The 21320-nt window shown below is 35.7% G+C and overlaps 3 protein-coding genes across 11 annotated transcripts; 1 reads left to right on the top strand and 2 right to left on the bottom strand.

Moving 5' to 3' along the window:
* The first annotated feature begins 2221 nt into the window (after nt 1–2221).
* Nucleotides 2222–5126, top strand: LOC126627753 (annexin D3-like). The gene is made up of 6 exons (XM_050297295.1): nt 2222–2589; nt 3243–3388; nt 3544–3771; nt 4169–4381; nt 4482–4571; nt 4749–5126. The coding sequence occupies exons 1-6, from the start codon at nt 2409–2411 to the stop codon at nt 4950–4952; spliced, it is 1062 nt and encodes a 353-aa protein (XP_050153252.1). The 5' UTR covers nt 2222–2408; the 3' UTR covers nt 4953–5126.
* A 40-nt stretch (nt 5127–5166) lies between these two features.
* Nucleotides 5167–11439, bottom strand: LOC126627749 (uncharacterized). Of its 8 annotated transcripts, XM_050297288.1 has the most exons (12): nt 11278–11382; nt 11040–11120; nt 9937–9995; nt 9426–9824; nt 9068–9282; nt 8092–8590; nt 7168–7260; nt 6970–7085; nt 6367–6484; nt 6132–6217; nt 5884–5935; nt 5167–5784 (listed from the first exon to the last, which is right to left on the bottom strand). In XM_050297288.1, the coding sequence occupies exons 3-12, from the start codon at nt 9943–9945 to the stop codon at nt 5275–5277; spliced, it is 2097 nt and encodes a 698-aa protein (XP_050153245.1). In that variant the 5' UTR covers nt 9946–9995; nt 11040–11120; nt 11278–11382; the 3' UTR covers nt 5167–5274. The 8 variants fall into 8 exon arrangements, with proteins under 8 accessions (XP_050153245.1, XP_050153243.1, XP_050153242.1 ...); XM_050297286.1 differs by lacking the exon at nt 11040–11120 and having other exon boundaries at nt 11278–11439; XM_050297285.1 differs by lacking the exons at nt 9937–9995; nt 11040–11120 and having other exon boundaries at nt 8092–8186; nt 8292–8590; nt 11278–11424.
* Nucleotides 11440–12690: 1251 nt separating this feature from the next.
* LOC126627751 (putative receptor-like protein kinase At3g47110) lies at nt 12691–17818 on the bottom strand. 2 transcript variants are annotated; one of them, XM_050297293.1, is made up of 6 exons: nt 17232–17818; nt 17029–17100; nt 16862–16933; nt 16247–16606; nt 13326–13781; nt 12691–13238 (listed from the first exon to the last, which is right to left on the bottom strand). In XM_050297293.1, the coding sequence occupies exons 1-6, from the start codon at nt 17806–17808 to the stop codon at nt 12841–12843; spliced, it is 1935 nt and encodes a 644-aa protein (XP_050153250.1). In that variant the 5' UTR covers nt 17809–17818; the 3' UTR covers nt 12691–12840. The 2 variants fall into 2 exon arrangements, with proteins under 2 accessions (XP_050153250.1, XP_050153249.1); XM_050297292.1 differs by lacking the exons at nt 12691–13238; nt 13326–13781 and adding an exon at nt 14401–15331.
* Between the last annotated feature and the right edge of the window lie 3502 nt (nt 17819–21320).

The raw sequence follows: 21320 nt of genomic DNA, 5'->3' as shown, positions 1-21320 counted from the left end.
AAACATATGCATAACTGCATCCACATATAGTTCTACGTAAGAGTCAAAATGTGCAGGCACAGCTCGGGATAGACTTCGATCTGATATGTTCAGATTATTAAAAAAAAGTTTGAAGAAGTTGGCTTACGCTGTAAACTTAATTAGCAATATATGAAGAGTAATTTAACTATATATACACATGCAAGATTTCTCTTTTTTAGATTTGAAATTTGTTCTCTACACACCCCGTCACGTAGGTAAATTTTCAAACCTAACATGTGGACAACACAAATTTGGTGACATGGAGTACGTATGTGCGTTGGGATTCACAAGCGAGACAACATGCTTTGCTTATAAGCACATTCAAAGTTTCTCTTCCCCGACATGAAATCCACTCTATAAAATGTGTTCATATTAGTATATGGAGATATGTTAAAGAGACTCTTTTAAATTAAGATTCTCTATGAACTCTCTGACACATCATGTTTTTAATATAATATTTTATAATGTTGACACAAAAATCACGCCAAAAATATGAAATAGCGAAAAGTCTATAAAAATCCTACTTTTGGAATAGTCTTCTTAGCTTCTCTCTTATTATATGTGTTTTCTAGAGAATTCTGGGGATATTGTGATCATCGCTAATTGATCCTTTGAAAGTTGGAACAGGGTGTCTTATCTCTTGTCTTATTATTTTTAATCATTGAATTGTTTGTTTTCGTAAGTATCACGATATGTTTTCATAAGGATTTTGTGCTAATCTTGTCCGGTATACTAAAGTATCACATTAATCCTTACGTATTTTTCATTCCGTTTAAATCCTAACACAACCTAATTTAATACATTTCCCACACCCTCCTCAATTTAACAGGTTATTGACAAGGGGTGTGATATCCACACACCCCATTTTACTTCTCACACACCCTTTTAATTTTCGGCCGTCGGATTGGATGAATTGAAGAAGATCAACGGATAGAAATTAACAAGGGGTGTGTGGGAAGTAATTTGGGGTGTGTGGATAGCACACCCCTATTGACAATAGGTAACATTTTCAAATGAGTCTTTGAGGAAATTTTCGAGTAGATAGTCAAATCGACTAAGTAAAACAATATAATTATTAATAGACCAGAATTAACTCAAATTCCTAAGTAAAAGCAATGGATATTTTTGGTCTAAGAATGCTCTGAAAATCGAAGTTTGTAAAATTTGCTCACAATGTATGTGTTAAAATTTGTCATTTAATATTACAGTCTAATGATATTTTTCTTCACTTGTAAGTGAGAGGTCTTAGGTTTGATTCTCAATATAGGCAAATTTGAACCATATTATTGTTAACCCAATGTAAAGCTTAACCCACTCCTCCTAATGTAAATAAAATCGTTTGTTTGTATATAAAAATAAAAAAAATAAAAAAAGGTCTTTATTTTTCTTTGTATTAACGAAAAGGCCAACCGATGGGTTTTCTAGGGGTCAGGAAGACTCACAGAGGCTTAGAGGCATTTCAATCTCTTTTTTGCCACCATGTATGATTTACTAGCGCTAGAAGTCGAACTCAAAACTTGCCGTGTGGAATACAAGCTTAGAATTCGTTACCAAATGTTAATCGAGTAATTAGTACTCTTGTGGAGGAGTAATGAGAATTTGGCAACCGAAAAATTAATAAAAGTTTGTGGTCTCTGTGTATAAAGCACAAAGTATCGTGTGCAGTTATATTTTGGACAAACACCAGTGACTTTTCCTTTGCTAGGGTTGCCCTATTTATTTTATTTTCCTTAATTGTTTTTTTTTTTTTTTTTTGTAAACTATTTTCCTTAATTGTTTGGTAATCAAGAAAAGTCCTCGTAGCGGTTGCAGGGGTGAGTTCAAACCTGTTCCTTGTGTAAAATTGAGGGTTAGCAATATAATTTGATGAAAATGACCACATTTTTAATAGATTAAAATCAAAGATCAAATAAGTCAAATTCAAAAAACGGGAACCAAAAAATATGTATAAAAAAAGTGATTAAATGAAATTATTTCATAACACAACGATATGCTTACATTAAAGGGTGCCAAGAAGTGACTCAACACATTACATGTCATTATTAAACAAAATTTCTTACAGTTAACGGCTAAGTCAAATGTCATAATTTCGCAACGTACAAATACCAAATTGTTACGGTTAAGAATACCTGTGTTAGCCGTCTTAAAAGGGAAAAGTTCAGGTACTAAAATGGAATTAAATAGCCTCAAAATATTTAATAGCAAATCGGGGTTGTAAATTCAAAATATATAAAATTTTGGGGCATCTTTTCATTTGGTCCGAATTAAGGCAACTTTGTGATTGTGAGTATGCAAAGATGCTGATACAAAATCTTTGATTTTCCAGCGAAAGTTGAGGCGGAGGACGAGCAAAAAAACAACGAAGAGAACAAGAAGGAAACGGCTAAATGCGGAGATTCTTTGGTAAAGGCCGTACCTCGTCACTTCCCAAACAAAATGCTTCGTATGGAAGCTCAGCTTCAGAGAAAGATTTCAAGCTGATGAGCGGATCAATGGGCAGTCTCAAAATACCAGAAGCTGTTCCTCCTCCCGACCAAGACTGTCAGAGACTTAAAAAAGCCTTTGATGGTTTTCTTCTCACTCACTCACTTGCTCATTCACATGATTCAATTACAGTTTATGATGGTTCTGCGCCTTTAAATGCTTTATTCAATTGCGTGTAGCCAAGTTAGCTACAATAGCGTGTTTCTGTCTTGTCGTAGTTTAGACAGAGTGGATAAGAATTTGGCTATGTTAAAAAAATTGTTTTATTCAATTTTCTTGGTTTATGAGATTTCTGAATTTTGGATGGGATGAGTTTGATTTCTTCATGTGCTTAATTGGCAGAAACATGTGTGGCTTTTTGCATGTCTACCATCTTCTCTTATTCTCTTGCTGAAAAGCTGAGTAGGATAAATTTTCTGTTACTTTTCATTATGTTTTTAGAAAAAAGTAATCAAATTCTATCATTTTCTATTATTTTTCATTATGTTTTGGAAAATAAATTTTGTTTGTTGAGACTTGGAGTATTTGAAGCTTGAAGACTTGACGCAAAACTGAGTGTAGTGGCATCCTAGGATTCATACAGTCGACCTCATTTAGTGGAATAAGGCTTTGTTGTTCTTATTGTTGTTGCTGCTGTGATCATAAATGAATTTGCTGCTGCTATTAATTCATGAATACTTGTTTTTTCTATATATATTTTCTATGGTAATTTTAAGTGTTGGTGTAAATGTATATAGGATTGGGAACAGATGAGGACGCTGTGGTATGGATATTAGGACACAGGAATGCTAGCCAAAGGAGGAAAATCAAAGACACGTACCAACAGCTTTACAATAAATCCCTCATTGATGATCTCTACGCTGAACTTTCCGGAGATTTCAGAGTAATTTTCTCCAATATTTTTTCGGTTTTAAAACTCGTATCTGAATTCATCCAATTGCAATTTTAAACCTTCATAAGAATGTCATGTTCTTATTGTTTATGTTGATGTTATTCCGTCGGTTTATTCGTAACCATTCAAGTGATGATGTGTAACAGAATGCAGTACTTTTGTGGACATATGATCCTCCCGAAAGGGACGCTAAGTTGGCGAGAGATGCACTGAGGACGAAGAAGAAAGGCGTAAAACACCTAAAAGTGTTGGTTGAAATAGCTTGTGCATCATCTCCTAACCACTTGATGGCCGTGAGACAGGTCTACAGTTCACTGTTTGATTGTTCGCTTGAGGAGGACATTACCTCAACCGTTTCCCTACCCATCAGAAAGGTAAAAACATATTTTCCTACGTCAAGAATATCAGGTTCAAATACTTGGTAAATTTTCGTTGTTATATTGCTCAGTGATTACTAACATCTTCGTCTGGAAATATTCTAAAAAAGGGTGAAGATTTTAAAGTAATTAAGCAGTACTTGTCTGAAATGATACAACAACAACAACTGAGCCTTATCCCACTAAGTAGGGTTGATTGTATGAATCCTAGAACGCCACTACACTCGGTTTTGTATCAAACCTTCCGTTAGCTCCACTTGTCTGAAATGATATTACAAAAAATTTGCTAAGAAAGGAAAATGTCTTTTGTTTTCGTTCACTGAAAACAGAAAATTGTGGTTTCGGACTAGGTCTAGTGTTGCATTCTATTGACTCATACTGTTGGTTGGCACAGCTTCTCGTGGGTTTAGTGAGCTCGTACAGGTACGACAGGCATCTGGTGGATACAGGCATTGCCAATTCAGAGGCATCTACGTTACACGAAGCCGTCAAAACAAAGCAATACGATCATGATCATGTTGTTTGGATACTCAGCACAAGGAACATCTTTCAACTAAGAGCAACATTTGAGTGTTACAAACAAAAGTATGGACATTCCATCGACCAGGTATATATCACGTCTCCTTCTCTACTCTTCAGTAATCTGAAGACTCGCTATCTTCTAATCCCTTGTTTTTCCTTCGGAACTTTGCTAATTTCGTTGATAGGACATTAAGAGCTGCGGCAATGGTGATTTCGAATCCGTGTTGATTGCGGTATATTGGTGCATAGCAGCACCTGCGAAATATTTTGCAGAGGTTAGTTCATTACCTCCGCACCAAGTACTTATGTTGAGTATGGTGTTTGGTTCCTTAAATTCCATTACTGATGAACGTGTTCGATCGGATTATAGAAAGTGTTGATATCAATTTTAACCTCCGTTGTACCGGAAAAGTTCTTAAACGACCCTTTGTTGTTGCTTGAACCACAACCAGGTCATCAAAGATTCCGTTGTCGGACTTGGGACGGATGAAGATTCTCTGAATAGAGCCATTGTCACCCGAGCTGAGATCGACATGATCAAAATCCGAGAGGAGTATTCAAAAATGTCGAAAACCAGCCTTGTCGATGACGTTATAGGCGACACATCAGGAGACTACAAAAACTTCTTGTTGACCTTGATTGGAGCAAGAGTCTAAATTCATTCTACCAAGATGCTTAAGACCTCGATTGAATTTATAATAAAAGTGTTATGATTGTGTTAAGAGTGCCAAAACTTGTCGCCTATTTTCGACTCTATCGACCGTTTGTAAGTTGCCTATTTTCGACTCTATCGACTGTTTGTAAATAATTCGAAGATTGTTTCGCTTTCATTGTCAAAGGCAACTGCTTTGCATAAGTAACTGAGGCACGTTTGGAAGCACTTCAAGTGTTTTTTTCAGAATTCACTTGCAATTTTACTAACGATTGTACAAAAATCCAATATAAGAATTGAATGAAACAAAGTTATATTACCTTCGTTTAGATGCCATCTAGAACACTACCTATTGCTTCAAAAATGATGGAGGCTAAACTTTCGTCAGCGGTACTAATGACAGTGATTGTCTCTCTGACTTCTACAAGAGCTTGGTTTGGATGGTGGACGTGTACTAGAGAAGCACTTCTTGATTCAGAACCACTTGGTGCTTCCCCAAGCGTTGCCTTGATGCCCCTGGTTGATAACACCAGCAGAAGCTTTTCCAAACTGGGTGAACCCCAATGTACCAGCGGTCTACTCTCCGAGGACTCTAGATTTCCAGATAACAACCGTTGTCTGCCATGATCTACGAAGAACTCCCCGTTTAACCTTGTCATTTTCATATTGCCCTGCTTCAAATTCCTCCATTTGAATTGGGTAGCCAAGTCTGTTGCCATTTCTAGTTCTGAATTGTCCTTCAAGCTTGGTATACGCAATGTTTCATTAACGCGGTAGTGAAAGGTCGAGAAGGAATTTGTTATTGAAGAGCTATTTGGCTTCAAATCTTCAGGTAACTACTTGAGCAGAAAATAAACAGAGGAGGACTTATTAAAGAGATGAAATCTCATACATCAAGAAATGAAAATCTACAATGCATAAAGACATGCAAGTACCAGAACAACTTTTGGTTCCAATATCTTCAGCAACGCTTCAACTTTCTGCAACCTACAAAACGCAGATATCCCGATATAAGTTTGTGTACCTTGTTTAACAAGTTGCTCTAAGGGGTTTTTTTTTTTTTTTTTTTTTTCTTTCTTTCCTTTTTTTTTTTTTTTCATTAAGAAATAAGATGTCAAGTTGCAATATGAAATTATGTATCAATCAAGATTCGTGTCAGTTTCAAAAGGAAGAGAAACCCTACCTTATCCCAGAGAGGAAAGAGCATTGAAGAACCTTCATTTCCATTGGCTTGAAAGGTAAGAGAGACAGCTCAACATCCGGTCCACTCTGCAAATCGAGCAGTAACAATTTAAGCATATAGTTGCATAAGGTGAAAATTCTTAACATTTATTTCCATTTTTATGAGAAATTGCTTAAAACAGTTTATGCACATTTGATATGACACTTCAATTGTCAGTGAAAATATATAGTAGCACCTCAAGAATGAGCAAGGAGTTCTGATCCCCACACCAGCGCCGGAGCAAATGAACAGCAGGACCAAGCCGCAGATTCCAGTGAGGAGAGAAAACTATGCATGGTTCCTGCCAATTCATCCTATCACAAATGTCACTTTTTTAATTTCAAAAGGAGAGATCATAGAAAATATACTGATACCTTCCATTCCCTTTACTCTTTTAATCACGTCAAATTTCATAGTAGGTGAGAGTAATAACCTTTGGACTATCTACAGCAGGTAGTTTCCCCATGTTTGACTTACGATGCAAAAAAGAAAAGAATAATAATATACTATACAATATTCCATATTAGTATTGAATGTGATAGAGAAGGAAGGAAAACAACTCCAGTTTCATTTCAAAGTTTCTCCACCTATTTGAAGTGAAAGCTGGCTCAAAGAAATAAAAATTGATAAAATTAGTGAAGGAATTAATCTAACGTGATTTCATTTAAGAAGTCAAAAGCCCTGGGGGACCAAGTAAAATCATTGAAGCTAAGGTAAATAAGTTCAGAATATTGGCATCCCCATCAATGACCATGGAGAAATATTCTGAAAAAAAAAGAGAGACAAATGTGAAACTCACAATAATTTAGGTGAATGAACTGTCGGAAACACATGAAGCTTCTTCTCATTTATGAGCATGACATGTGCAAACAATGGCTCACCACAAAATAGCTGCAAGATCAGTTCAAAGAGTGACTGCAATGTCTTAAGCTGGCAATTCAAAAAACTAAATGAAAGCTCCAAGCACATTGCAAAGGTTAAAAAGCTCAACATTTACCTTTTCTTGCCGTTCCTTGCAAAGCCATTCAGGTACGATGTTGGTGAAAGCCAATAGTTCTTCAGCTACAGAAGAAATAATATACATAGGAACCTGAAACAGACGAACATTTCCATATATGAAACTTCTAATACTATCAATGCAGTATTTTGTCACATCTCAGTATGAAGTATTATGTCTCAGTATGATTGAAAGTATTCGTCATATCTCTATTTCATTTGGGGTGTGATATCCACACACCCTTTTTTACTTCTCCCACACCTTTTTAGTTTTCGGCCGTCGGATCAGATGAATTGAAGAAGATCAACGGACATAAATTAATAAAGGGTGTGTGAGAAGTAAAAAGGAGTGTGTGGATAGCACACCCCTTTCATTTTTAAAGAACCCTGTTAATTATACATCTTTGACACAAAGCAATTAGTTAACTTTGATACTGCTGATAGTACTTAAAGCAGTAATGCAACTCAGTAAAGTGTAAAGTCATCCCTGCTTTGCAATGGTTCCAGTTTATGATCACAGATATACAAAATACCCACCAGTATCAAACTCTTGAATCAAGAACTTGGGCAAGCAAAGATAATCAAGCAATAAATTGCATGCAAAAACAATCAAGTCACATATGTTGAAATCTAGTTTCCAAGTTTGTTTCTATTCACATAAACCACACTAGCACAGAGGCATGCAAACTATCCATGTGATAGATGCATAGAATGACAGCAATACATATACAGGAAGTAAAACAAAAGCCATATCAATGACACCCAATTTGCATAGGAATAAGTTTTAGACATGGAGTGTAGTTCCGAAACTAATGTTTTTTTGAAAACTGAAGAGCTAACACACCTAATCTCAGTTTTTAATGTGATTTAACATAAACTAATATGTGGATTTGGCAAGGAAGCTTGTAAAAGACAAAAAAGTTACCTTCAAATTCAGAACATCTAGTGAAGATGATATCTGTTCCAACAGCTGCAGAATAATCCCAAGTCGACTAATAGGAATAAGGACTGAGCCTCCAGCTTTTACAGAGTCAATTACACAGGAGCATATAAAAGTTAGCTTGTCCCTTTCCTCCAAACTGTCATCAATATTAAGTAAAGACTTGGCTAACTCCTGACAATCACTTGCATTATCGAAGTCACTCTCAACATGTTCCGCAGCATCCAAGAATGAGAAATCTGAATATATCATCATATCATTCCCTTGAAGATCATGGTAATCAAAATTCATTGCATGAGCAGAATCAAAGATGGAACTTGAAATAAATCCAACGCTCCCCTTGGGACTCTTTATCGTCCAATTACAAGAGCCTATTTCTAATCCCGAACTGAATGCCTTTAATATCAATGTGCTGTTGTAGCAAGTTTCCTCTGCATATTTAACTCTTAGAAACTTCTGCATGCAGTCCTTCACATCAGCTGCACTGAGAAGAACTCTTCATTACATTCTTACACACAGAAACTTGCTACACAGAAATTCCAGATAATTTGAGGGGTAACAGACAACTAAGTATATCAATATGAGGGGTAATGGTCTTGTCAGACTGTTAAATTAAAATTGTTAACTCGAACACATGATTCCAAAGAACAATACACCACCTGATAAATGGTTCAGACTAAAGTCTAGTAACATAAAATGTCAAATTGTCAGACAAGATAATATTTCCACAATCTACATCCTAAAAATATTTCATAAATTTAGTTGGGAAATCGTCAAAAAAATTAGCTTCTTCTCCATCACCTTATCGTTTACAATTCCAGAACACAAAATTACAGCGAGGTTATACAGACTGACTTAAAACATGTATATGTACAACACGGGTAGGCAGTTGGCATATTCAACCAAGAAAATTTAATTTTGAAACAATCAACATTAACTATTTGGATACAGTATTAAGTACCTGTACAAGGGCATCCAACCACCCAGCTCACCCCCATCTTTGCCTAATACCAGCCGTCTCAACGAAGACGGAAGAAGCTTAAGCACTTCCCACTTCATCCACTGAGGAAAAGATGACTCCTCAGGTCCAAACAACTGCCTGATTTCCATATGCATCGAAACAAGATCCTCCATCATAAGTTGCCCAAGTCTTGCTGTTGCTTCAGTCACATATATCTGACACATTTTAAGAATCAACAAAGCTAAGAAATCAGATCCAACTCCATGAAAATACTTACAAATTGAAGTTATAAACAAATTCCTTAAACACCAAAATTACAGTAGGACATTATATTATCTTATATTAAATTACATTATACCTTAGCAGAAAATCCCTTCATCCGAGTAATAAATGGTAATCCTAACATACCCATCGGACTCGATATCAATACCGCATCAATAAAAGAGGTATTCCATAGGTGTAAGTTGTTGACAGTTTTGTACCAGGGGACTGCGCAAATCAAATCATCAGCATCCAGGGACTTTTCGACTTTTTGTCTCTTCCGAAACAAGGGCTCCTCCAAATCTAACAAATCACTACAGTTTAGGGAATTGGGACTCTCTTTATCCAAGTAACTAGCTTCTGAACTAGAAGGAATAGGGGAGAAGATTGTAAGAGCAGAAAGGTCCAATGGGCAATCCAATAAAATGGTAAAACCACATATATTGAGTATGTGGCAGGGTGGGAGATGGTAACCACCACCTTTGCTCAAACATGTCTGCACAAAGAAACATAAATACTAATAACCATAAATAATAATCCCAAGATTCAAGCTTTAACATTTATATATGAAGAGTGCATATGTATGTAAGTATTGAGAAAAAACTAACAAGCTTCATAGGCACCAAACAAGCAGTGGAGAGAGAGGATGTTGAGACAGAGCAAGTACCTGTAAAAAATTCAAACAAAACATTCTTAAACTACAAAACTCAACACAGCAAGGAGGGCAAAATATCAAATTCTTCAACCAATGAACTAAACATACTCAATTACAAAAATAAAATGAAAGAGAAACCATTCAAATTAAAGCACGAAATTGGAAGCCTGGAACGAAGTGGAGGGGAAGGATTAGCATTGTTAAGGCAATGAAGGGGAAGGATTCGCAATTCGGTTGCAATGTGAAGCAGTGGCGAAGCCGGGAATTATCGAGGGGAGGGGCGGAATTTAAAAGGATAAAAGATCCCAAAAAAATTTAGACAACCAAATCTTTTAAGACAATGAACAATATTAATTTTGTTCAATACAAATTTAGACAACCAAATCCTTTTTATATACTCTGATCCACCATTACAAACCAATAGACATTATCGATGAACTTATAATTTGGAAACCCATTTGATAGAGAATGCAGTAGCAACAGAAAATAGCTAGGACATCAGCTTCCTCTTAAATAAATAATCTCTCTTACCAAAAAAAAATGGACTATCAAAATATCAACAAGTTGTAGCTGTCCCAATAACAAAAGGCTCCATTAATAACCAAGTAGAGAAGTAAAACACGACACCCAAGATGATAGATATGGGCAAAGCTGGCAAAGCTCGATGGTACACTGACCAAAAAATAAGAGTGCACTCTGAGCCCCAAAATAATGGCAAGATAACAGGCATACACAGTCATAAGGTCATACATTGCAGCTCTGCGCACAAGAAAACTGTAGAAAAAGATATCCCCTAGACCAAGTTTAATACCTTTGTACTGAACATTTTGCTACCTCCCCTTCATCTCTATTACCCTCACTTACCTCGTTTGCTACCTCAACATCAACAACGGTATAATCAGAATTACCACCATTTCATTCTCATTTTGATTCACATTGCCCCTAGGGACTGATTCGTCAGATAATTCATTGAGGCATTAAATCAAACACATGGAGTGTGTATAAAGACTAGCAAAAAGCAGTACGAGAGACAGATGGAGGAAGACTATCAAACACGTGGACATAGGTGGAGGAAGACAATAAAACTGCCGGCGGCCCACTCCTAATTCCGTTGTTCAACGGCGAAGCATCAGACGCCTAGGGTTTCAATATTAACCGATCAATCAAGCAATTGGGAATCCCCAAATGAACAAAAAAAATCAAATCTTTCAACCCGAAATCGTACATGAAACACAATTCAAATACCCAAAAAACCCATTTGCGGAAAAAAGAATTGAATTGGAAAAGAACGAACCTTTGAGGAAGGATTTGGATATGCTGCTGGGAAGACTGAAGAGGAAGGATTTGAATATGCTGCTGTGAACTGTGAACTGTGAACTGTGAACACAGAAGAGTGTAGAGGAAGACTGAACTTTTGCATTTAAGCACGAGGTGTCCCTTTTTTTGTCAAAAAATAAAAGTTAAAATATCATATTTTCAGTTTAGGTACTAATAGAATAGTCAACCAAAATAATTCAATAAGTACCACGTTAACTCAAAATAATTATATAACTGTCACTCAATTCTACTACGTTTTCTGACCGGCAAAAAATTGCAGCGATCGGCTGATCGGCGATCAAATTTTCCGGTATCAAGGTTATTGTCCGACAGTTGCTTTTAAAAAACATACTAGGTGATGAATTTTCTTCTAAGGCTCTAACTTTACTGTGTACGCATGTAAAACAACAATAAACTCACACAAAAAATACAATTAAAGATGATAAAGTTGCACCTATTACTATTTTTTATGTAACAATGACATGACATTTTTCCAGTGACTTGAACAAAATTCTGGCATCAATGACGGTCCAACACTGGAGCCAGTGGTCTGGTCTGTGAGTTGTGTAATGGAGGAAAAAATGTAAATATTTCTATGCTTAAAATTGTCCGGACTCACAAATAAAATGGTTTGAACCACAACAAGTGGTCCAGTGGTAAGGATGCGGACTGCGGCTCTCCAATAAACAAAGACATGTGGGAGGTCCCGGGTTCAATGCTTCGAGCTGGTGAGTCTGCTTAGTTGTAGCCTATCTCTCCGAACCCGAAAGAGGTGGATATCTGTGATTTCCTACCAGTTATCCCCCTTTTTGAATTAAAAGAAAAAAAACCGAAACAAAAAAAATGTTTGAGCTTGGTAACTGATATTTTTTCTTAAAACATATATTTAAATAGATATTTAATCTGATTTAGCCTCATTATTTTGGAGTTCCTGATGTGTCCACACTTGGAAACGAATTAAATATTTTACATATAGTTGTGCAACCAAATTAAGCAATGGACTTTCTTGTTACAATACCATGACCACACAAAATTTCGAGGTATGTGTATTTGGCGAGGAAATATGTTCAAATTCATTTGATTGAATAGTTCACCCTTTGTAAATAACATTTTTTTCATCGTATAAATTTCAAAATCAGACAGATCACGCTTTTTTCTTTCTTGTTTTTATTCTGTGATTGTGCTGAACATGCTCGGGGTTTTTTCTTAGTCTCTTCTCGACTGCACATTAGGACTCACCGGTGGGTTTGCTTTCTTCTTTAACAAGAAGCTTGGTTTGATTCATCAAGAAGACAAGTTTGGCTTAATACTTGCTGCAAAAGGCATTATTTTCTCTTTCTCCTTTGACAACATGAATTGCAAGCTACAACTTTTAGTGCGCAGGTGATACTTGATGAAATAATTATGTTTGATCATTCAGTCTGGACTCTCCACTATAAACTTCAAGCCAATATACAGTTGTTTCAAATACAAATGCATCAAATAAGGACTGAAACTGAATCAAAATGCATACAGGAGGACCCATAAATTAACAACTCCATCAAAGTGCATGAACAAGAGGACGGTTTAACTGCGCACTTCTTGCAGCATCCTGCAAAAACTTGATTTTTGTTTTTTTTAGTGTGGCTACAGCTTCTTGCATGTTTATTCTCTCGTCTGGTAGCTCTGCACAGCAAGCAAGAGCTAATCGCATAATGGACGATAAGCAATCTATCTTAGTCGCAAAATCAGGATCTTCCCCTTGTGTTACAAATAAATTGGCATCCACAACTTCAGCTATTGCTTCTGATGATAGTGAATTTGCAACCCATTGCTTTAGATTCATTTCATCAACAAACATTTCATTCGTAGGCTTCATTTTTGTGAATGTTTCCATGACTACAATACCAAAACTGTACACATCCCCTTGCGTTGAAACAATTCCATCCATCCCGTACTCTGCAATATTAATATACCAAAGAAAGTTAGAAGTTCAGTTCTTCATGATCATAAAATTGAAAGATATTAAACTAGCAAGTAGATCACCTGGAGCCATATACCCAACTGTGGCTAGGGTCATGGTTTGGGTCATGGAATCCCCGAAACCCAAGAGTTTTGCAATGCCAAAATCCGCAACATGTGCAACCATATCACCATCTAGTAGGATATTGCTTGGCTTCAAATCACAATGGACAATTGGCACTGAATAACCATGGTGTAGATATTCCACTACCAACGCAACATCTACCATTATATTCAACCTATTTAGGATATTGAAAGAAGAGTTATGAGAATACAACCACTTGTCAAGGCTACCATTAGGCATATAGTTCAGTACCAAGGCTTTGAAATCCAATTGGCTGCAACAGCTAATGATTTTGATAAGATTTCGGTGCCGAATATTGCTTAGCGTTTCACATTCCCTCTCAAAACTCTTGAAAGCCCCTTCTAGCTGCAAATCGAAAATCTTTACTGCAATATCTATCCCATCTGAGAGTGTCCCTTTATATACTGAGCCAAAACCCCCACTTCCAAGTAAGTTGCTATCATTAAATCCATTTGTCGCCCTTAGAAGTTCCTGGTGCGAAACTCTTCTCCAAAGAGATTGAGGTAACACGGTAGCCTCTGTTGCAACTTCAATTTTCCTTTTCCTGTGCAGTATAAATATCGACACAAAGGCTACTAGGAATATTGTTGCTATGATTATTGCTGGAATAATATATTTCAAGTTGGATGAACTAGCTTTCCTTGAATTTGGTTGAAGTGTATTGTTTTTGCATGGTGGGACGTGGAGTCGAGCTGCACCACACAACGCCTTATTCGAGACAAATGATAGAGCAGAGAAGTTTTTGAAAGGTCCGCCTTCTGGAATTTCCCCTCGGAGTTGGTTGAAAGAAAAATTCAGGTACTTCAGATTCAAGAGTGCTTCTAGCGACTTTGGAATTGCTTCAGACAAACTGTTCTTGGATAAATCCAACCGTATCAGGCCCTTCAATTTGCCGAATGAACTGGGAATAGGGCCTTCACAATTATTATCCGCCAAGGAGAGACTAGTTAAATCCAGAAGATCCCCAACGCTGCTTGGTATAACACCAGATAAATTGTTGCTTGATAGATCCATGTATGACACAACCTTTAACTTGCCGATATCTTGAGACAGAGATCCATTTAGAAGATTTGATGACAAGTTAAAGAACCAGACTTGTTCAAGTTCCCACAATGTAGATGGCAGTGTAGAAGTTAACGAATTGGACGCTAATGATAGAATTCTAAGATTTGCAGATAGATTACCTAAGCAAGAAGGTATAAAACCAGACAGTTGATTCTGACTCAAATATAATACAGCTAGTTTGTTTAGTTGACAAAGTTCATCGGGAATATATCCTTGCAACTTGTTATCAACCAAATACAAACCCTGGAGACTCCCTAGTCTTCCTATAGAAGTTGGAATTAATCCGCTCAATTGATTGGATACCAGGTTTAAGGATATCAGGCTGCTAAAGTTGCCAATTTCAATGGGAATGCTACCCTTCAAATTGCAATGGTCTAAAGTAAGTTGTTGTAACGACGTAGAGAGGAAGAAATAGGAAGATGAGTGTTTAACGGATTACGTCCCAGGATGAATACCCTAAGATTTCTAAGATTACCGAAACAAGAAAGGATGTTTACTTCTGGAGTTGAAGTGTCAACCGTTAAATTATTTCGGTATAAGCTAAGAACCTCAAGGTTTGTTAAGGCACATAACTTGTTAGGAATAAACCCGGAAAATGAGTTGTCGGACATGCTTACATGAATGAGCTTAGAACCATTGGAGTTAAAGTTGGGAATTACTCCGTCGAGTTTATTCAGTGCTAAATATATACTTTGCATGTTCGGAATTCCAAGGCCTATGTCTGCTGGGAGGCTACCTGAGAGTTGATTACCAACAAGTGAAAGTACTATCATCTTTGACATATTGAAGATTGTGGATGGAATGGGGCCGTTGAGATTGTTAAAATCAAGTGACAAATACTGTAGACTTTGAAGATTGCCAACTTCATATGGTATAGTACCTGCCACAATTAGTACTAGCATATAAGTTCAATTATTTAGCCTTAGCATTCCTAAAATAGTATTAACTCCATAGTTTCACTTGATCATTATAAAGAAAATAAAAATACGACAAGGAACTGGGCATATGCAGAGAAGATGGAGGAATACCCTCTGAATATATTTAGGAATTATGAAATCTACTGAGTATTTTATATGCTCACTTTCTGATTTGATTCAATAAAAAAATGCCACATATTTCACATATTTATTTTTAACAAAGATATTATCTAAACTAAGGGGCTAGGCTTAAGTTGCTATTCCATGCTTTTAAAACTAAAGAAAAATTAAATAACATATTTTTTTACTAGTGAGTGCTCTATAGGAAAGAGATCATCTTCGGATCCTTTCATCCCACTTTAAAAGTTATAATAACTTTAGCCGTTGAATCAAATTTCCAGGGCCCAGATTGTTTGATGAGGAGAATTAGGTGGAAGGGATCCGGAGGATCCCTTTCCAACTCTATATACTCACTTTATGATTTGGTTCAATAAAAAATGCCATATATTCCATACTTGTTAAAGGTAAAGAAAAATTAAATAACATTTTTTTAAACAATAAAACATGTAGTAAAATATTAATGGACAAAAAAAAAGTAATTACTCCCCAGTGATCTCTCCAAATACCATCCGTTTGACATTAGTTAGGTGAGCTTGACTTATAATTGAGTAATTAAATTACTTGATATTTATTTTTTAAATCGAGTATTAATTATTGTATTTGAGTATTTCGAACCATTCACGATTGAAAATAGCACCCCACCTTTATCAATTGAAAAAAAACTAATCATGTGCCAAAAAAAAAAACTAATCATGATTGGAACAAAGAAATAAGTTACTCTAATTTAAGTAAGATAAATGGACTTGGCAATTAAGTACCTGTTAAGGTGTTGTTGCCAAAACCAAGCCGTGTTAACTGGGTCAAGTTTCCAATACTTCTTGGTATGCTTCCACTGAAATTATTGTAGTCCAATACCAAACTAAGGAGCTCTTTGCACTGCCATAACTTGTGTGGAAGTGGACCATCAAACTGGTTGTGAGCCAAATTTAACACCTGAATACTTGGAAGATGTTGGCATATATTGTCTGGAAAACTACCACTTAAGTTGTTTCCATTTAGAGCCAAAATTGTCAAAGAGGACATGTTGAAGACAGCCAAAGGAATAGGGCCTGTTAGGGCATTAGCTTGCACATACAACCACTCCATCTCATCTTTACTACCAATCAAGTTTGGAATTTCTGGAAGAAAAAAAAAAATCACATATAGGTTTTCTATATAATATAAATATCAGATATAATAATGCGAAAAATGTTGGGGAAGTCACATTTATGCGTATCACATTGTGTTAATTACCTTTGTGAAACCTACTAGTATTAATCAATGCACCATGTTTCTATGAGAAACGTGGTACAATGTGCATTGTGTACAAAAATGTGATTTCGCCAGCATTAATCTAATAATACTGAAAAATGACAAAGTTGAGTCTTTCCTACCTTCGAACATGTTAAAATCAAGGTATATCCTCTTGAGCATGGTTAAGTTCCCAATTTCTCTTGCTATGCTACCTGTTACTTAAGTAAAATAAGTAGACCCCCGTAGTTAAAAAATGAACCAACATAGTATGTTATATAATCATGGCAACAAGCTGATTAAGTCATACCTTTGAAATTGTTATTTCCAAGTAATATCTCTTGCAACACTGTTAACCTCTCGATTTCTCTTGGTATGGTACCTATCAAAGTATAGGGTTTGTAATATGTATTGGCCACAGAAAAGGAATAAGGAAAAAAGTAAAAACTAGCAGATAAATAACATGGTATGGAACCTGATAGCTTGTATGGTAATTGGTTCGTATGTACGTACCGGATAGCTGGTTGCTTCTTAGATTAAGTACTTGAAGTGCAGATAAGTTGAAGATGGCGTTTGGTATGGAACCTGAAAATTGATTACCGTACAAATTGAAGGTTTGAAGTTTAGATAACAACCCGAACCATGATGGAATGGTTCCTTCAAAGTCATTGAATTCAAAGCTAATCAACTTCAGCCTGCGTAGATTAGACAATTCCGGGGGCAAGGTACCACCAAAACTGTTGTTTCTGAATTCCAATTGAACAAGAAATGAGAGGTTGCCTAGGTGGGAAGGGATGGTGCCAGTGAGACCCATGTAGGAGAGATTCAAGGTTGTCACTCTAAGGTGGCGTGCACCGCAAGTAACGCCAACCCAGTTGCAAATGTCGGAATTGGAGGTAGACCAGTTGGTGGTCAAGATGTTTTGAGGATCAATGGTGATATGGGATTTGAGGGCAAGAAGAGCAGACTGATCTGTGCTGATGTTGGTTTGTGCTGCCACGGAACCCGTTATTAAGATAGGTATGTATGCACAACAGTATTGGAATAGCAGCAACAACAAAGTTGACAAGAGGAAACGGGTTCTCGCCATTGTTGTATGTGCTGAGTTCCAAGAAGTCAGAAGAAATGGGATCTCAAAGGTAGTCCTTTTAACTTTGAAAACCTTGATATTATTATTGATTGAGTGCCAAAAAGAAAATAAATTATTAACTAATTAAACATTTAAAAAAGGGTAAATTACATTTTACCCTCTCATCTATTTCAATTCTTTACAACATTTGAAAACATTTCACTTTCATATCTCAAGTATTATTTTATTTCAATTTCGTACATCCATTAGAAAATCTATTAAATAAACCATTAAGTGATAACGTGGCAAATAAAAGGTCCCTATTTATACTAATGTGACTACAACATTTGTGCCACGTGGCTAAACACTTAATAAAAAATTTCAAATAATTAATTTAAAAAAAAAAAACCAAAACCCAATTCGTCTTCCCCACTCTCTCTCTCTCTCTCTCACCCCAAAATCCCCAGTTATCGACCTTCAACCACTACAAGAATCTCCTTCAACCACTACAAGAATCTCATCCTGATTATCAATTCCCAAGCTCCCCAAACCGCCATTTTTCACCACACCACCCCTCTCTCTATCTTACCCAAGCCACTGCCATTATTCATTTCATCAACCCAAAAGACAAGAGCCACCCCCACCTCACCACTCGAACAGATGCAGCCACCCACCCACCCACCCATTTTATCTCAATCCAAAACCAAAGCCTCTCCTAACCCACCCCATAATCCAATAGTTTCAAGGAATTGTAGAACCTCACAATTTCAAAAACCAAAAACCCACTTCAAATTTCAATCTTCTCTCTCTTCGTCTTCTGGGTTTTTTTTTAATCAATTCTCTCTTCCTCTTCTGGGTTTTGCGGCAGAGGATGGTGGGTTTGCGCCTGACGGGAGGAAGAGTGCAGGGACTCGGCATCATACACCGCCGCCGCCCTCCCATTTGCTTTCGGGGAAGGATGGATAGAAAGCTTTGAGGAGTCCATATATGCTTCTACGCCTGCAAAAAGAAAAAGTGAAGGAAGATACAGCAGCTACTAAAGCCAAGGCAAAAGGGTTTTGCTTGTTGGGCTTTAGAAATTTGGATTTAGGGTGGGGAAAGATGGTAGAAAACCACACGGCAGTCGTGCGGGGGAAGGGGCGATGGTGGTTTGGACAGGGAATGTTTTTGGAGGCGCAGTGGGGAGGGAAATGGTTGCGGGTGATGGGGGATAGGGGAAGGTGTGGGTGATGGGGGTGGGAGGGTGGTGGGCACGGGTGGGGATTCTGGGAAAGGAGATCTGGGTTTTTTTTTTTTAAACTTTTCTTTAAATAATTATTTTAATATTTTAAATATTTTATTAAATGTTTAGCCACGTGACACAAATGTGACAGCTACGTCAACACAAATATAGCAGCCACATCAGCTCTTAACATACAAATGGATAGAAAATGTAACGGAAGTATTATATTGAAATAAAATAGTACTTGAGGTATGAAAGTGAAATGTTTTAAAAATGTTGTAATGAATTGAAATCAACCCCAAATCTAAGGTGAAGTGTAAAAAATCTTTTTTTTTTTAAATGGGATGCGTATCTTGTTGAATAACTCTGTGGAAACACTTAAATCAACCACATGCATCCTCAACTTAGATATATTTTTTAATATTATTATATTTGAGTCCTAAAAAGATCTTGAGTTTGGGTATTTTGATTTTTCTTCTCTATTGCAAAAGTTTATATTCTTAGATCTATATTCTTATATTTTGAGTTTTAAGATTTAAATGTTTGTATTGGAGAGAAAAAAAATATTGGATTGAGTTTTGACAATTTAAATGTGTGCATTAAAGATGGTTAGATTCAAAACTCAAACCTCATATTGAAATCTAAATTTGAATCTCACTTTAAGCAGAAACTCAAATATAACTTTTAAGTCTCGGGTGCATTAGAGATCATTTTACTCATGTTTGGACTTAAATATAAAATATGAGTCATAACTTTCTGGTGCATTGGAGATGCTCGCATTCATAGTAATAGAATCCTAAGACCAAAGAATTTTTTACTTAACCCTATACCACATAGAATTATGACGCCTTGTATTTTATTATTATTATTATTATAAATATTGTTATTATTATTATTATTATTATTATTATTATTATTATTATTATTATTATTATTATTATTATTGTGATATAATGATATATTTACAATAAGGGGTGATGAAACCTAATACCTTTCAATTACAATAAAGAAAAATACTACGGAAGTATTTAGTAACTATGACAGCTTATATTATTACTTGTGAAATATTACTATATATAGGTGTCTCTAATTCATTGTCCCAATTATATATATATATATATATATATATATATATATATATATATATATGATAGAAAATGATATATGATAAAAACTTAAGAAACCATCTACTAGTTTAGTGCATCCTTCACATTCAAATGGTTGAGCAAATTATATGTACAGTGATTCAACTATAATAATGCTTCACGTTGTTGCAAGTCCAAATCAAAATGAATACCAATAATTTTGAAATAATTGATTTGTGCTGCTGCGGAACCCGTTATTAAGAAAGGAAAATTAATGGAAATGATTTGAAAATTTTGAGTTTTAATGATAAATACAAAATAAAGTGTAAAATGAATAGTAACAGATTTGACTTTTTAGTGTAAAAATGTTATTTTTCGTTAAAGTAAACAGTACCATGAATTTTTCGTTAAAATTCCCTGTTAAGAATGGAATGTATACACAGCAGTATTGGAATAGCAGCAGAGTTGCCAACGAGAGGAGAAACGAGTTCTTGCCATCATTGTATGTGCTGAGTTCCAAGAAGTCAGAAGAAAAGGTCGTCTTTTTAACTTTGAAACTTTGAAATTATATATTGATTAAGACTGCCAAAAAGAAAATATATCGTTGACTAATTAAACATTTAAAAAATATAAAAAAATCCATTTTTTTTTGTTTAATGGGATGCGTATCTTGTTGAATAAATCTGTGGAAACACTTGAATCAACCACATGCACCGTCAAGTTAGATATCTTTTTTAATATTATTATATTTGAGTCCTAAAACGATCTTGAGTTTGGGTATTTTGATTTTTCTTCTCTAATGCAAAAGTTTATATTCTTAGACCTATATTTTTATATTTTGAGTTTTAAGATTTAAGTGTTTATATTGGAGAGAGAAAAAATATTGGATTGAGTTTTGACAATTTAAATATGTGCATTAAAGATGGTTAGATTCAAAGTTTAAACCTCAAATTTAAATCTCACTTTGAGCAGAAACTCAAATACAACGTTTAAGTCTCAGCTGCATTAGAGATCATTTTACTCATGTTTGGACTTAAATATAAAATATGAGTCATAACTTTCTAGTGCACTGAAGATGCTCGCATTCATAGTAATAGAATTCTAAGACCAAAGAATTTCTGACTTAACTCTATACCACATAGAATTATGACGCCTTGTATTTTATTATTATTATTTACAATAAGGGGTGAGGAAACCTAATACCTCTCCATTACAATAAAAAAAAT

The sequence above is a fragment of the Malus sylvestris genome, chromosome 7, assembly GCF_916048215.2.
Source record: "Malus sylvestris chromosome 7, drMalSylv7.2, whole genome shotgun sequence".
Classification (NCBI taxonomy): Eukaryota; Viridiplantae; Streptophyta; class Magnoliopsida; order Rosales; family Rosaceae; genus Malus; species Malus sylvestris.
This window is presented reverse-complemented; position numbering and strand designations above follow the sequence as displayed.

Excerpts from the sequence above, each read along its gene's own strand:
- LOC126627753 (XM_050297295.1), top strand. The coding sequence starts at position 2,409 with ATGCGGAGATTCTTTGGTAAAGGCCGTACCTCGTCACTTCCCAAACAA. Across the intron at positions 3,772-4,168 it reads TTTCCCTACCCATCAGAAAG|CTTCTCGTGGGTTTAGTGAG; the intron begins GTAAAAACATAT and ends TGGTTGGCACAG. Across the intron at positions 4,572-4,748 it reads CTGCGAAATATTTTGCAGAG|GTCATCAAAGATTCCGTTGT; the intron begins GTTAGTTCATTA and ends AACCACAACCAG.
- LOC126627749 (XM_050297282.1), bottom strand. The coding sequence starts at position 11,403 with ATGCAAAAGTTCAGTCTTCCTCTACACTCTTCTGTGTTCACAGTTCAC. Across the intron at positions 9,825-11,277 it reads ATCCAAATCCTTCCTCAAAG|ACATGTTTGAGCAAAGGTGG; the intron begins GTTCGTTCTTTT and ends TTCTTTGTGCAG. Across the intron at positions 6,485-6,969 it reads GTTCATTCACCTAAATTATT|GATGAATTGGCAGGAACCAT; the intron begins GTGAGTTTCACA and ends CATTTGTGATAG.
- LOC126627751 (XM_050297293.1), bottom strand. The coding sequence starts at position 17,808 with ATGGCGAGAACCCGTTTCCTCTTGTCAACTTTGTTGTTGCTGCTATTC. Across the intron at positions 16,934-17,028 it reads TGGAAATAACAATTTCAAAG|GTAGCATAGCAAGAGAAATT; the intron begins GTATGACTTAAT and ends CTTAAGTAACAG. Across the intron at positions 13,782-16,246 it reads TGGCAACAACACCTTAACAG|GGACACTCTCAGATGGGATA; the intron begins GTACTTAATTGC and ends CAGTATATAAAG.